Source organism: Spea bombifrons, chromosome 5, assembly GCF_027358695.1.
Source record: "Spea bombifrons isolate aSpeBom1 chromosome 5, aSpeBom1.2.pri, whole genome shotgun sequence".
Classification (NCBI taxonomy): Eukaryota; Metazoa; Chordata; class Amphibia; order Anura; family Pelobatidae; genus Spea; species Spea bombifrons.
Genome location: NC_071091.1, coordinates 63,779,108 through 63,793,981, shown reverse-complemented (window position 1 = coordinate 63,793,981; position 14,874 = coordinate 63,779,108). Strand labels below are relative to the sequence as shown.

The 14,874-nt window shown below is 39.3% G+C and overlaps 1 protein-coding gene across 1 annotated transcript in view; it reads right to left on the bottom strand.

The window, feature by feature from the left end:
• Positions 1-14,874, bottom strand: part of SYCP2L (synaptonemal complex protein 2 like) — a 33,077-nt gene that overhangs the window by 499 nt on the left and 17,704 nt on the right. The window contains exons 24-34 of the mRNA XM_053467842.1: positions 12,046-12,202; positions 11,239-11,291; positions 8,233-8,371; positions 7,546-7,637; positions 7,362-7,419; positions 6,743-6,838; positions 5,061-5,185; positions 2,231-2,325; positions 1,749-1,848; positions 1,153-1,211; positions 370-442 (exon numbers count right to left, since the gene is read on the bottom strand). Coding sequence (XP_053323817.1) covers positions 370-442; positions 1,153-1,211; positions 1,749-1,848; positions 2,231-2,325; positions 5,061-5,185; positions 6,743-6,838; positions 7,362-7,419; positions 7,546-7,637; positions 8,233-8,371; positions 11,239-11,291; positions 12,046-12,202 — 1,047 coding nt within the window. The remainder of the gene's footprint in view (positions 1-369; positions 443-1,152; positions 1,212-1,748; positions 1,849-2,230; positions 2,326-5,060; positions 5,186-6,742; positions 6,839-7,361; positions 7,420-7,545; positions 7,638-8,232; positions 8,372-11,238; positions 11,292-12,045; positions 12,203-14,874) is intronic.

Below are 14,874 nucleotides of genomic sequence, written 5' to 3'. Positions count from 1 at the left end.
TGGGAAATCCTCTGCACCATTGGGAACAGAAGGCATATTGACATGGAGGGATCCTGGGAAATGATGTAACATTTGCATATCAAATGTTTTGGTGGAAAACACAGCAATAAAATGCAAACCACAAATAATTTAATAAATGGAACACGTTAATGTTACAGTCAACAGCTTTATCTTTCCTGTCCCTGATATGTCAAAGTGTTAAATGTAAAAGGTAGATCAAATTAAAGCCGTGTGACCAAACGTATCACAATCAAAACAGAAGTAAAACAAAAAAAAACAAAAAAAAACAAAAAAAAAAAAAAAACACAAAACATTACACGTATTGGTAAAGTTTGTGCAACACATATACAATGGCATAAATATATGTACCTTTCCAGTTTTCTGAAGAGCACTTGTCAGTTTGCTTACGGTTTCCTCAAATGCCGAATCAATGGTTTTAATCCTGAAAATATATTTAATAACACATCATCCAGAAAAAGAAAAGTCACAAAACAGCTGATCATCAGGAGCCTCGTCCGCTCTTATAATTCAGTGAATGCTCATAACAGAAGGAATCTAAATTACATTCCTTGCTGGACTACAGGTGAATGACATATTGAACCAATGTTGCCATCAGAGGAATCCTGCAACGTAACACTGCTTATGAGAAATAGGGACAAACAATAACGCAAGGGGAAAGGGATTTAACAGGGAAGCTCTTTTCCAAGAAGATCTGTACCATCCACTGGAAAGCACAACAGCTATATCGACCACAGCACAGCCAGACGTATGGATTCCATCCATATCAGTGCTATAGATATCGGTTTAGTCGGATCTGTGTGTAAGAGCCACCAAAATTAAAAAAACTCTATATGTGCGATCATGGCACAATAATATCTAGGTCTTTTATACCCTACAAAAATATACAAAGAGAACCTCTTATGAAGCTTTAAAAGTACTTTAAAATATCTCCAAGAGCCATGGTCATATCACACACTATTACTCACACAGGCTATGGCCTGTGCAACCTCGCCTTTGTTTACACCTTTTGTATAGCATGGTCTAGTTTGGCTTATGTCAAAGGAATTTTGTTTATTTTTTCTGTTGCCGTATATACATTTTTCAAGAAATAAAATGAATAGAGATATGAATTGACATTAGAATAATATTTACCTTTGTTTTTGATTTTCACAGAACATGTTCATTTTTACAGACTGATGCTCCCAGAACTCCTGTCCGGGAATAATGCAAACACTTTGTATGATGCGAGGTCAATGCAACATGGCGGCAACAAGAGAAAGTCATTGCCATGTATTTCCATAATATTACGTGTGAACGGCTTAATGGTTTCAATTATACAAACACTAGAAAAGCCCACACATGACTCTCAGGATTTGTCTATATAATGAATACAAGTAATCTAAAAGCACCTAAATATTGATGTTGCACACATGAAGCATTAAAAATCATTCCACAACAAGTTCCATCATTTCCCAAGCACGCTCTCCAGTCTTTTCATACTGGTTTGTCTCTAATTGGCTCTGTGTAAGAACATGCACTGTGGTGCAACAGGCACTACCTTACATTATGGAACAAATATGAACAATTTTATCACATCTCTTGCTCATTTGTGTACCGTGCTTGCACAGATACCTTGCATATGCCTGGCATAATTACAGCACTCATCAGCGCCAGATTCAAAGGGCACACGTCTGGACCAAGAAGCCATGGGGGTCCGTTTTATCTTCTGCTTTGATCATTATACTCACCAGTGTATCCTTTTCCAGCCCTTTCAAAGCCTGTGCTTCACTCTCAAGGCAGGAAAGTTCACGGACAACTATTTTATGAAAATGATTCAATTTGTGCAATCTGAAAAATAAAAAAATAAAGCATGTATAAAAGTTTCCATAACAGTTGAACAGTTTAACGAAAGATGTGTGGAGTTTCCACTTAAAGCTGCCAAGAGCCTTTAGTGCCACTTATAGGAGGTGCCTTATCGTCTTTGTAAAACCTTTGGGCAGAGTCAGAATATCCATCCCATCAAACCTGCCACCCTAAATCCTAGTCTAGAATATGGAATATGCCAATGGCCTATTTTACCGGTGCAGTGGGATGACTATATATTAAACATATCTAACACTTTAGGATGAGCACAGGTCAAAGCAGTGAGGGGAGTTATCACTGATCATTTTCATTGACTGGATTATTCACTTAGCACACCCTGACCATATACACACACACACACACTTACCTGCATTTATGGATTTGCTGTAATAAGGTAGACACCTGGTGATGAGAAGTTTTCAATGAATTCTGAGCACGGGCCTCCATTTGTTTGTACCTAGACTAAAAATATCAAAACAAAGGTGTACAAAAAAAAATAGAGGGGACAGTATAAACATTTCTATTTACTCCTGAACTGTACATTTCCTTACAATTCTGTTGGGATGATTTACAGGTCCGCTGAACTGAAGAGGCTGCTAATGTAACCATGATGCTATCTATATGGTCATATTCTTATCAATGGTTAAGCAATATGCTAAAGCAGGGGCGTCCAACGTGCCATCATTCAAAGCGGCCACACAGCATGTATACACCATGCCGCCCAGTGGCAGCAGTGCCTCAGCGCCTTTTAACCCCTTAAGGACAATGGGCGGTCCCTAAACCCATTGAAAACTATGCATTTCGCATGTACAGGCTTTGTCATTAAGGGGTTAAGACGCGGCATTCAAGGGGGCAGGCTCACAGAAGAATTCCTCCTGACAGGGAGAGGATTGTCATGTCGGAAGACAGCAGGGGAAAAAAAAAATGTAAGTATTACCAAAAATATAGTTTAGGGTTATAGGAAAGTGGACCCATATTGGGGGGGGGGGCAATCACACAAATCAATATACAACAAAAAATGCACAGGGGGGGGGCAATACACAAGGTTGTGCTGGGGGGGCACAATCAATACTAAAGGGGGCCCCACAGGGGCATCAACACACAAGGGGGCAAAACCACAAAAGGGGCAGTTAATGACAGAGCCTGACCTGGTGTGTGTGTTTGGGTGTCACTGAGGCAGAGCCTGTCCTGGTGTGTGTGTTTGGGTGCCGGTGTGGCAGAGCCTGTCATGGTGTGTGTGTTTGGGTGTCAGTGTTGCAGAGCCTGTCCTGGTGCGTGTGTTTGGGTGTCACTGAGGCAGAGCCTGTCCTGGTGCGTGTGTTTGGGTGTCGGTGTGGCAGAGCCTGTCATGGTGTGCGTTTGGGTGTCGGTGTGGCAGAGCCTGTACTGTTGTGTGTTTGGGTGTCAGTGTGGCAGAGCCTGTCCTGGTGTGTGTGTGTGTGTGTGTGTGTGTGTGTGTGGGTCTCGGTGTGGAAGAGCCTGTCCTGGTGTGTGTGTTATAAAAGTTGTCACGAAATTAACCCTGTATTAATCTGCATTATAAAGCTAAAAGGCTGTAATGAGTGCCGCCCACGCACACATACATTTTTGATGAAGTGGCCCACGGCAGAAAAAACTTGGGACCCCCTGTGCTAAAGTATCAAATTATCATGTTAAAATAACATCTCCACAATAGACTTGTATGCGGCTGCACAACCATATCAATACACAAAGACAAGCTACAAAAGTATTCTGTACATTTATTGTAAACAGAATACACTCACTGGCCTCTTTATTAGGTACACCTTGATTATACCGGGTTGGACCCCCTTTTGCCTTCATTCTTTGAGGCATACTTTCTACAAGGTGCTGGAAACATTCCTCAGAGATTTTGGTCCATATGGACATGATGGCATCACACAGTTGCTGCAGATTTGTCAGCTGCACATCTATGATGCAAATCTTCTGTTCCACCACATCCCAAAGGTGCTCTATTGGATTCAGATCTGGTGGCTGTGGAGGCCATTGGAGTACAGTGAAGTCATTGTCATGTTTAAGAAACCAGTTTGCGATGATGTGAGATTAGTGACATGGTGTATTATCCTGCTTGAAGTAGCCATTAGAAGATGGGTACACTGCGGCCACAAAGGGATGGACATGGTCAGCAACAATACTCAGGTAGGCCGTCTCGTTTAAATGATGCTCAATTGGTACTAAGGAGCCCAAAAGTGTGCCAAGAAAATGTCCCCTCACACTATCACCAGCCTGAACCTTTGATACAAGGTTGGATTGATCCATGCTTTCACGTTGTTTATGCCAAAGTTAGCTGAAAGGAGTAGCATCCGGGATGGTCTTCTGCTGCTCATCTGCTTCAAGGTTCAACATGTTGTGCATCCAGAGATTGTATTCTGCATAACTTGGTTGTAACAAGTGTTTTTTTTTTGTTTTTTTTTTTTAGTTATTGTTGCCTGTCATCTTTAACCAGTCTGCCACGCCAACCATGCCACGTTCAAAGTCACTTAAATTCCCTTTCTTCATCATTCTGATGCTTGGCTTGAACTTCAGCAAGTTGTCTTGACCACATCCACATGCCTAAATGCATTGAGTTGCTGCCATGCCATTTGTTTTAACAAGCAATTGAACAGATGTACCTATTTAAAGTGGCCAGTGAATGTATGTCAGAATGAATACCACTGTGAGAAGGCACTTACTAAAAAAAAAATACAAAAGGAACAAAAGGCAGACACTATTTCCAAAATTTTCAATAGCCAACCACTACCCTTTTCAAGAGATGGATCTTTTGCATCCATGCTGTATTTCTTTAGTGCCTTATCACTATCATATGAATGTAAATATATGCGGTTTACAATAAATGTGCAGAACTCTAGTTTGTCTTTATATTTACTTGTAATAACATGGGTATGTGCAACTCTATACAAGTCTATGTTGGATTGCTTAATGCAGGGGTTCTCAAACTGCGGCCCTCCAGCTGCTGCAGGACTACATCTCCCATAATGCTCCTTCAGCTAAGGGGCTGGCTGAGGAGTATGGGAGATGTAGTCCTGCAGCAGCTGGAGGGCCGCAGTTTGAGAACCCCTAGCTTAATGGGTATTAGGTGATGCCTATATTTAGTTGCTTGAACATCATTGCGTTGTACTTAATTTAATTTGGGAGGGCCCTCTTGCTATTTATACAAATCGTAAAACATAGCAACTCACCATAAACTTATTCTTAAGATCCTTGGTAAAGATCTCAAATGCTGTAATGACACTGGCTTCACCAAGCTCCTTTTCAGGAGTCTCAGAGGCAAAAACATCATCATCTAGATCTGCTGAATCTCGAGCTAGGAAGAAAGCATGTATAACAAAACAAAAAATTAATAAAAAAAAACAAACTGATTTTATGATTATAGGCTTATAGCATTTTTTCAATGATGTTGTGGGAATTGGTAAATAGAGAACAGAGTGACTGAAATAGCCAATCAGGTTGCAGCATAGCCTCGTTTAATTTCGGTATGTGAATTAGCCATCAACAGATCCTATAGCCTGTATTTCAGAGTTTCAAACACTCGAAATTTAAACTTTATGGCCCTACTTTATCAGTTTCATCTATTATGTGCCATACGCCAAAATCTGACACATGACAGTGCTTAAAGATGCTAATGAATATAGATACATTTCTCATTTACTGCCTGGGAGTGCTACCAAACAAATATGAAACTACCAAGGAATGTCTGCTCCAACTGAATACAATAAAATGCACCATCGGAGTCACCTCACTTGCCCTTAAGCATGCAGTTGGAATCATGCTATCCCTGACCTGTTCTCCAATGTCTGCCAGAACCTCCTGCTCTGCCTCAATTGGCCAGAAATCCTCTTCCAGAAGTCTAACATGTCCTAGCACATGGAATACTTACCACCCAGTCAGCATCAGTACTGTCTTGGCAAATGCTGCGGTGGTGGAAGCTAATAACACCCTCTTGTGCATGCACCGAAAGCACTTGATTTCAACCAAACAGTAATGAGAACTGGACCACGGAGGAGGCAATTAACTTCAGCTCATACGTTTTTTTTTTTCCGACGCAACTATCTTCGGGTCTGTTGTAGATCTGATCGCAGAATGAGATGCATGTTTGCTGGGCTTGCGTGCAAGTGACAGAGCAAATCACTGGCGTGAAATGGTCTGCAGGTAAAACCAACCTTTGTATGGATTGCTTTAGTGCAAAATAACCTGCTAGTTTCCAAAGACAAAATTGCTTTATTCTACCATAGATGTATAGGTCATCAGTGACCAGATACATAACTCATTGGCAGAGTTGGCCAAAAAATATGATAATCTCCCTTCTTTTCTCTCTCTTCACATTTCATATGGTTGGTCTGTGAATGTTATGAGTAGCACTGCAACTAACAATTATTTTCATAAATGATTCGTTGGCCGATTCTTTTTTTGATTCATCGGATAAAAAAAAACAACGTAAATTTTTCATTTAATTAAAATAATTTAACAAACAGGATGTTAAAAATAAAAAAGCAGAATAAATATAACTGAGAAAAATGCCTCCCAGACATGCCACATACCCCCAGATATGCCACTCCGCCCTCCCCACATATGCCTTATACCCCCTGATATGCCACTGTGCCCCCTAGATATCCTTTATACCCCCATATTTTTGCCTTCTTTTGGATCAAGAGTAGGAAGGTTAGGTAGAAGGGTTGAACTTGATGGACTCAGGTCTTTTTTCAACTTTATATACTATGTAACTATGAATATCAGGTTCTAACGGCCAGTCCCTGACTGCAATTGTGTAACTGTTGGTGAATCTCCATTCTCATACAACACAAGTTTTAAAGAAATTGTAACTCATGCCAAACTGCAGAAAACTATCATTCTTTTCCCCTACCTGAGCTGAAAAGCTTTCTTGGCTTCAAAACAAACTCTTCACTGCCCTCTTTTGTTTCACGATTTAACCTTTTCCTCTTAAGGTTCTCAGAGCCACCTAGAAGGATTATCAGGTGCAAGGTAAATAATCTCCTATAATAATAATAGTAACAATAATAATAGTAATAATTTATAATAGTGTAAACTCCTAGCTATCATTTACACATTCACATAGTAAGGTGGGGGGGTGTCCTGATGAAAGTCTGTAATAAACAAGACTGAAACGTTGACTTGAAAACCGAAGTTGTTTGTGTGGTTATTTGGAAAGTCCCTGGAGTGCCGGTAACTATTTTGGACATAACTATTTTGGATATATATATTTTAAATTAAAAATAAAAAAACAATAGCTGTGCAACACCCATGTTTGATTATAGAACAGGGGCTCCTCATCTTAAATCATTATCTTTCAGCTGCCACGTACTTACTGCTGAGACTGAAAATCTACTTTATTAGTGAATACATTTCAATGTGTTTTGGTTTTTCTTTATTTACACAACAGGCATAGACTACTTACACTTGTAACCACAAAAGACGCACACACAAAGCATGCAGGATCATGTCTAGGTAAGAAAAATATATACCTGCAGGTTCTTTGGCCTCTTCAGTGACACAAGCACTATAGGGACTCCTTAAATAAGGCTGTAAAACAGTGTAAACAGTGCATGAAATACGTTTAGATATTGTGTGTGCAAATTATACATTTCCATATATCTTCTTAAAACAAAGGATAGTTTTATATAAGTTTTTGAACAAGTAAAGGATTACCTTTGCAGGAATTTCCATGCGGTTAGGGCTATGAGGCGAGGAGGTTTCTGCCAGCGGATCCATTCTATCATCCTCGCCCAAATCAGACAGGTCTAGAACGGCTGAAATGATGTTTAATAATAATCTAAGAGTTAAAATACTGCACAGGAACAAAAACGTTAAGATAATCTATAATATCTCATGAATTCTAGTTATAGTTCTATATATTACACGCATAATGTATGGCCATTGAACGACATATGTTTAAATGTTTCCTTGACTTGATACATGCGGTTAATCATGTAATCATTAGAATAGTCCCTACGAATGTAATGATTTTTCAGTGGGATATATTGTCGGAGTTCTAAAGCTCCTTGTGAGTTTATTTCAAGAGGAGAAACATGAGGTCACAATCTAAAAAGGTAGAGGGTCGTGGGCTTTGATGTAATGTAAGGAAGTTTTACTTTACTGAGAGGGTGGTAGATAAGTGGAACAACCTTCCAGCAGAAATGGTAGAGGCTAAGACTTCAGATGAGTAGGATAGACTATTGATGATGGGAAAAATAGCAGCTACCCTACTTGCAACACTGAATGGTAGTTTGATGTATATAGTACAATAAAAACATTAAGTTTCAGACACAAGACTCCTAATAAAACTATGAAATAAAATCAAAATATCAGTCTGCAGTTCTATACGGCGACACATACGAAAGGTCTGTAGGTGGGAGTCTCCTGGAGTAAGCAAACCAGAAACGCCAGGTAGTTTTAATTCAGAAGACAGACTCTTTGCTTTGCCCCGGTCTGCTCTTGGCCTCTTTTTAAGAAAAGTAAATCTATCCATGCTCGTCTGAAAAGGAGACAAAAGAGAATCAAACACAAGAAAGCTTAAGACAGCCTCATTAAGTTTCTCGCTTACTGTGAGGGACACAAAGCATAAGTTCCAACAGATAAAGAAAAGTAGAACACTAAAGTTACTCTTCCAGCTCTGTTAGAAAAAGAAAAGAAAAAAAAAAAAAGCAACATTTTTTATTACCTACTATTCCCTTGGTTCTTCACACGTTTTATAAATATATATACATTGCTTTCATAGCGATAGCAGTTCTAATTTAGCCATATTGATTGTAAAACGGCTATCTGGCTCCCAGAGAGAATGACAGTAAGCTCTGCCCCATGTTTAACAGCCCTCTAATACGTCAGAATTTTAAAGACGGGCTAATACGTCAGACATTACATTCAAAGCTACGGGGCTTAGGACAGCAAATATCAAATATAGTTTAGTATGTGAACTACCCCCTGAGAAAGTAGGCAGCACGGTAACAGACTGATGAAAGAATAGAGAGGGCGCAAGACAGGGCAATGAAGAAAGTAGAACTGATCAGCATATCAGCTCCTTTTCCCTTCGGTTGTTATATCTGGCAATAGTTCTAGAAAAAATAAAAAAGCTGCCACAATTAGTTCTTCATTTGATGAATCCTCCAAACACAGGTTGTCTTGAAATCAGCACGTATCGCTAAGAGCCACTCAAGCAGAGCAAAGAAGCAACTTGATCATTTAATAAACTCTGATTTCACTAGGCATGTGGCTCCTATTATAGTATACACTTTATTTAATAAACCCCCAGCATCAAAGACATTTTCCAAATTGAAAACATTACAGAATATCAAAAGTTAACACATACATGAGTGAGGAGGTGCCTTAACACCCCCACCCGGCAAAATCAGAGAAACCCAGTCTTTAGTTTCACTGAATTTGTTTAAATTCCTCATCCTTTGCTGCTCCCAAAGCGTTACTTCTATAATTGCAAAAAAAGTATGCATTTTTTTGGTTTATTACTGTTACAGGAAGATGAAGGTGAGGGACCATTGTTTGTCAAGAGAAATAGGGCAACACGTTACACAGCTGCGCTTACAGAGGAGGAAGTTCTACTTGAGCTCTCCAAAGTAAAAACACAGACAAATCTATGGGACCTGATGGGATACACCCAAAATTATTAAAAGAGCTTTGATGTGTCCTTGAAAAACCACTAGCAGATCTATTTAACCAGTCACTAATGACTAGAGTAGTTCCAGAAGACTGGAAGTTGGCAAATGTACCACCACTGCACAAAAAAAGGTAGTAGGGAAGACTCGGCCAACTATAGACCAGCAAGCCTTATGTCAGTAGTTGACATATTAATGGAAACCACGCTGAAGGATAGGATTGTTAAATATCTGGAAAGTGAATGGTTTGGATAAAAAGAAACAGCACAGGTTTACTGCAGGAATATCCCGTCAAACCATCATATTTTGAGTAACAGATAATAGACCAGAGAAGAGCTATCTAGCCTGTCTAGTTTTCAGTAAGGGATTCAACAATGTCCCCCAATATTTCAGATATTTTATGCCACCCAGAGTCCTGGCTACATAAACCTTCAATTTTATGGAAAAGGAAAAAAATTTTACTGTTCAACTTCTCGCCCATGTGGAGCAACATGAAGATTGCCAGAAGGTTGTCTCTCTTCTGAACAAAAGATCAATAATTTGCTTGTATGATATTCTCATAAAGTCACAAAACCTACTACTAACAAGATTGCACGCAGACCTGAACAGACCAAGTTGGTATTGGTATCAAGTTTCTAGGACCATCAATTCTGCCTTTAGTTTACCAATGAATATTAAAATTTGCTCAACATTGTAAAAAGGGTTAATTTTGTTTAGGAATTTAGCATGCCTAGTTAGCATGTTGATGGATAGTGCTGCATTAGCCCAAGAAAAAAAATCCTTAGTAGAAGTTATGTTTTATTGGACCAACATGGAGAAAAAGACAAAGTTGCATAAGGTTAGGGATTTTAGACATCCACCTCCACTCTACTACAGAGCTCTCGAAAGAGCAGGAGGCAGATTGCCCCTTTGGCCTGGAGCCCTTAACGGTCAACAAAGTGAGTCATTCTAGTCAGGGTGGGCAATGTTTCTGAGGTCAGCTATGTATATTGCTTAGGTGGCATGAAATTGGAAGGCTTAAGCATAAATGCTAGAATTAAGTTCTGCCAAGCTATAGGATCAACCACTCAGCAGAATACATACCCGGAGTTTTATATACGGTAGCAGACTGGAATTACAGATAGTGGACTACAGTGATTGGTGACTTCATAGCACAGTCTTCCACCAGAATTTAAATCCCTAGAACTAGCTCCAAATCTTTCTGTATCATCAGTACGTAATAATAAGGCTCCGTGTCACTTCCAAACCAAATTTATCTGTATCTCTCGCAAGACACATCAATTGTGGTAACCTTGTTAAGAATTAAGTTCTTATTCTTCTGAAACCGACGGCCCGTTTCTGCTTGTACTTAAATTATTAGCAAAAACAAAAGCTTTACATGCTGTTTAAATGCTAAATTGCAGCTCAAGTAACTATTTTCTACAAACGAAAGCCCTTAAATCACTCCAAAATAAAATAAACCAAATTTTCTATCCAAACATAACTTCAAAGTATTACATCATTTGAGGATACATTGCTAGCCTATAAATTCTTTGCATTGGAAACAATACCTTTCAGCAGATATACCCAAGCCACTAGTTTGTCTAATCTTGCAATACCTGTACAACTGTTGGCATTTCCACTCATCATGACTTTAGAGTTTACATTGGAACTTATGAACCATTACATTCTAGCCTTTTCTCCCTAAATATATACTACATAACAGAAAAATAGTACAGGACAGAAATAAACCCACTCTTTTTTTTGGTTTCTTCTCATCATCACTACTTTCTGAGGATAGGGGCAAAACTGAAAGAAAGAAAATCATAATGTTTAAAGCATATACCCAACAATTACGCACTCCAGTTGAAACAATTAAATGGTGACAGGCCCTAATCTCTCCACCACCTAAACCATGCTCCTCTTACTAGAGGAAGAAGAAAGTCAAATAAAAGTGTTACCACCACCAATATAGTGTGTGGGGGGGTGACAGCCTACTTTGTTTAAGACCTAAGGCGGGGGAGCTTTTGGTATTTGTCTTATAGGCTGGGGGAGGACGTTCCAGAGGATAGGGGCACCCCAGTCGAAGCTTAGCAAGCATGCATGAGAACTAGAGATCAGAGCACAGGACAGACGCGGATCATTGGATGAGTGGAAAGCCCAGGAGTGCGGAAATGTAAGTAAGCAACAGCTATGAAGGTACAATCAGGATTTTGAAATCCAGCCCCTGCTTATATTCAAAGCGCATCTTCCCATTAGCCACTGCGTGATGCGAGTGGCCATGATATTGCATAGAAATGACACTTTCTGCTAACAGGTATTCTCCCTTTAGATCTGCAAAGGTAATTCAGTGGACAGACCCATAGACAGGAAGCACCCTTCATGAGAAGTTGAACAGTACACCAAACAGGGCACAACTGTTTATTTGGAAAAGGACATATGGATTAAAGCTACACATCAAAGATCAAAGCCACCACCATATATTGCAACAAGTGATGCAGATTTGGGAAAAGACTTGCTGCATTCACCATGCTGGTAACAGTGAGGGGGGGGGTCACAATACCTTTGAGTTTACCTCTACTCCTTTTCTTTTTACGACTGTAGTCCGCAGACTTTGTTAAAGACTTATTCTTAAAATTAAGGACCCAACTCTTTTCACTCTGACGGTTACTAGATCCTCCATTGGTTTCAGAGAAAAGGTGACTTTTGCAATTACTAGTCTAAAAATGTTGGAAAAAAAATTGGTTACTCCTCTGCATAAAGTTAAGTATATAAAGTGAAGAGGTAGACTTGTATAATCAGCTCTGGTCAGTCAGAATCTGTTCCAGAGAGAATCATTTTATTTTGATGGAATGGCTGCAAAGGACTTCCTGGATTATCACTGGATTGAGGATAATACCTCACATCAGCAAAGTTTGCTTGTGGAACGACTCGTGTTGGTTATTGGTGGGGTAATAAAAGGTGTGGGGTTTCTCTATGTATGCCCATCGATGTATATTATTGTAAGATGCCTTTAACGTTAACATATCAACTCTGCACGTCAAGTGCTGAGCAAAATCAAATGTGGCACTAAAACTATAAAACCCAACATGAAATATGGTTCGTGAAGCCGTTTAGTGGTAATTTTCTTTGCTTATTGTGTCATACAGGGGCCCAAGGTACTCAGAGATGGCTCCAGCCTGGCTGCCAAACAGGCAGGAACTCCATTGTTAAACTAATCCCATTAACAGGATGGCTACCAGGGAGATATTCAGTAGCTAAAGGGGATTAAAGGTTGGGTTGAATACATGTATCTGTTAATTTATGTTAATGAAGTTCTGTGGATATATGAGTCTATGTTTTACTACAATAAACTGTTCATTCCTGCTGTACTCAGTTCAAGGTAGTTGTGTCTGCTTATTGGGTACACATAGCAGGGTTTCAAGGTGCGCATGCTGGCTGGTGCTGGAAGTGATTCCGGGGACAACAGGAGGATACATGTGGGTGATCTCTGGGAGTTACTACAGCTCTCTTGGTGAACCCGTAACACTTATCCTTAAGGAGTTACAGTAATATTTCTCTATCGTTACCCTGGTAAGGAAAAAAAAAAAAAAAAAAAAAGTATGAAAAATCGTGCCTTCCACTACTCTAATCATTATGACAAAAAACTGAAATTTATTGGGTAGGAAAATACATTTCCCCAGCGACATGGAAGGAAAGAATATTTGTCAGTAAGCGGCATTCATCATTTCTTTTGACATCATCAGATGCAACCACAGTGAAAACAAAGATTACAAAAACGAAGAGGTGAAAAATAGCAGCTTGGAGAAACTTCATCCCAAAGGCATCAAAGATAAGATTTCAAAAGTCTCTAACATTCAGCCAATGCGTTTGCCCTTTCAAGTACCATCGCTTACTAATCATTTCAATGAAGCATTAAGCAATCGACTTGCTCTTGACAAGATGTTGCAACCAAATGTGTTGAATAAGTCTTGATGACAACAGGTAGGATAGCTCAAAGTCTTACACACCATGTCTGATGGTGGGAGCGGACAGGGCAGAAAGATGAATATTTGCTGGCAGTTTAAAACATCCTCTGGCATAACTTCTGGTGGCAAAGAGTAAGTTTCTCAACCAGAACACTGAGAAATGGCTTGGATGATTGAACACTAAATCCAGGGGAAGGAACCTTACGGTTTTTTTCCTTGATATAAAATCGTCCGATCGTTCATTTTTTTGGGGGTAGGTTGATCAAAGCTAAGAGCGAGTGCTGATACCTGTACCGGAGAGTGGCAGGTCGCAGCCCTTTCCATAGAAAGTCCAAGATGTGAGAATCTGGACTAACTGGTGAGACCTGAAAGTTTTTGCATACAACTATGGATTTGGATCAGAGATGACTCGGAAAAGTCCATTACTCAACCATGCGTTTCTAAATTATCAGAAGCCAGCGGTCCAGACGGAATATGATTGTGATCATCAGTTATTTAAAAAACGTGAAATATAACAAGGACAGCCAAACAGCAGTACCCCAAACTAGAGGAAAATATGGTTTTCTGGGCATATGGGGACGTGGAAGTAGGCACCGATTAGCCATACTTTGTACGGAGTACATAATCATATCATTGCATACATCAGCAAGTTAAAATTCTCACTTCACTCTGATGATTAATTATCTTATTAAAATAGTTGGTATCTGCAACACCATTATAGAATTCTTTTTGGCACCATGATAATGTTTGGGATATATATATATATATAGATATCTATATATCTATATATCTATATATATAAAAGTCCTTTCTGAAATAGATCATACTTGCCTGCGTATGATTATGGAACAGAATTATAAAAAGACGACTTATTTGGCAACATGTGTGGATTATCTCATTGTCGGATAACTTTTTCTTTTTGGATGATTAACTTCAGATTATTTGTCACATTTCAATGTTTCAGATCATCCAAGCAAACTTAATATAAGACAACGTGAGTAAAACACAAATTGCAGCTATTAAAAGATCATTTACTGTAGGTAAAGAGTTCATCATAGCCTTTATAACCCGGTTGTGCCACCCTTGGCGGCAATTACTTTTTCACCAAGGGCCAGGTAGGGATGGACAGCTTTTCCCCTTCACACTGCATTTGTGTTTACTCTGTTGTCTTAGTCTAATTTTAAAATAAGTTTGATGATCTAAAAACATTTAAGTGCGACAAATATGCAAAAATAGAAGACATCAGGAAAGGGGGAAATATTTTTCAAGCCATTGTAATACCCTGGTAACATTGCCAAGGCCTGGTAAATGTAAATTTGGTAAGAATGTACATAATTTGTTCTTTGTGCTGCGTGGAGCTCCTCTGGGCACAAGTGATCCGGAATAAACAGCAAATGTAACATAATGTAATGTCAGGGAGCGAC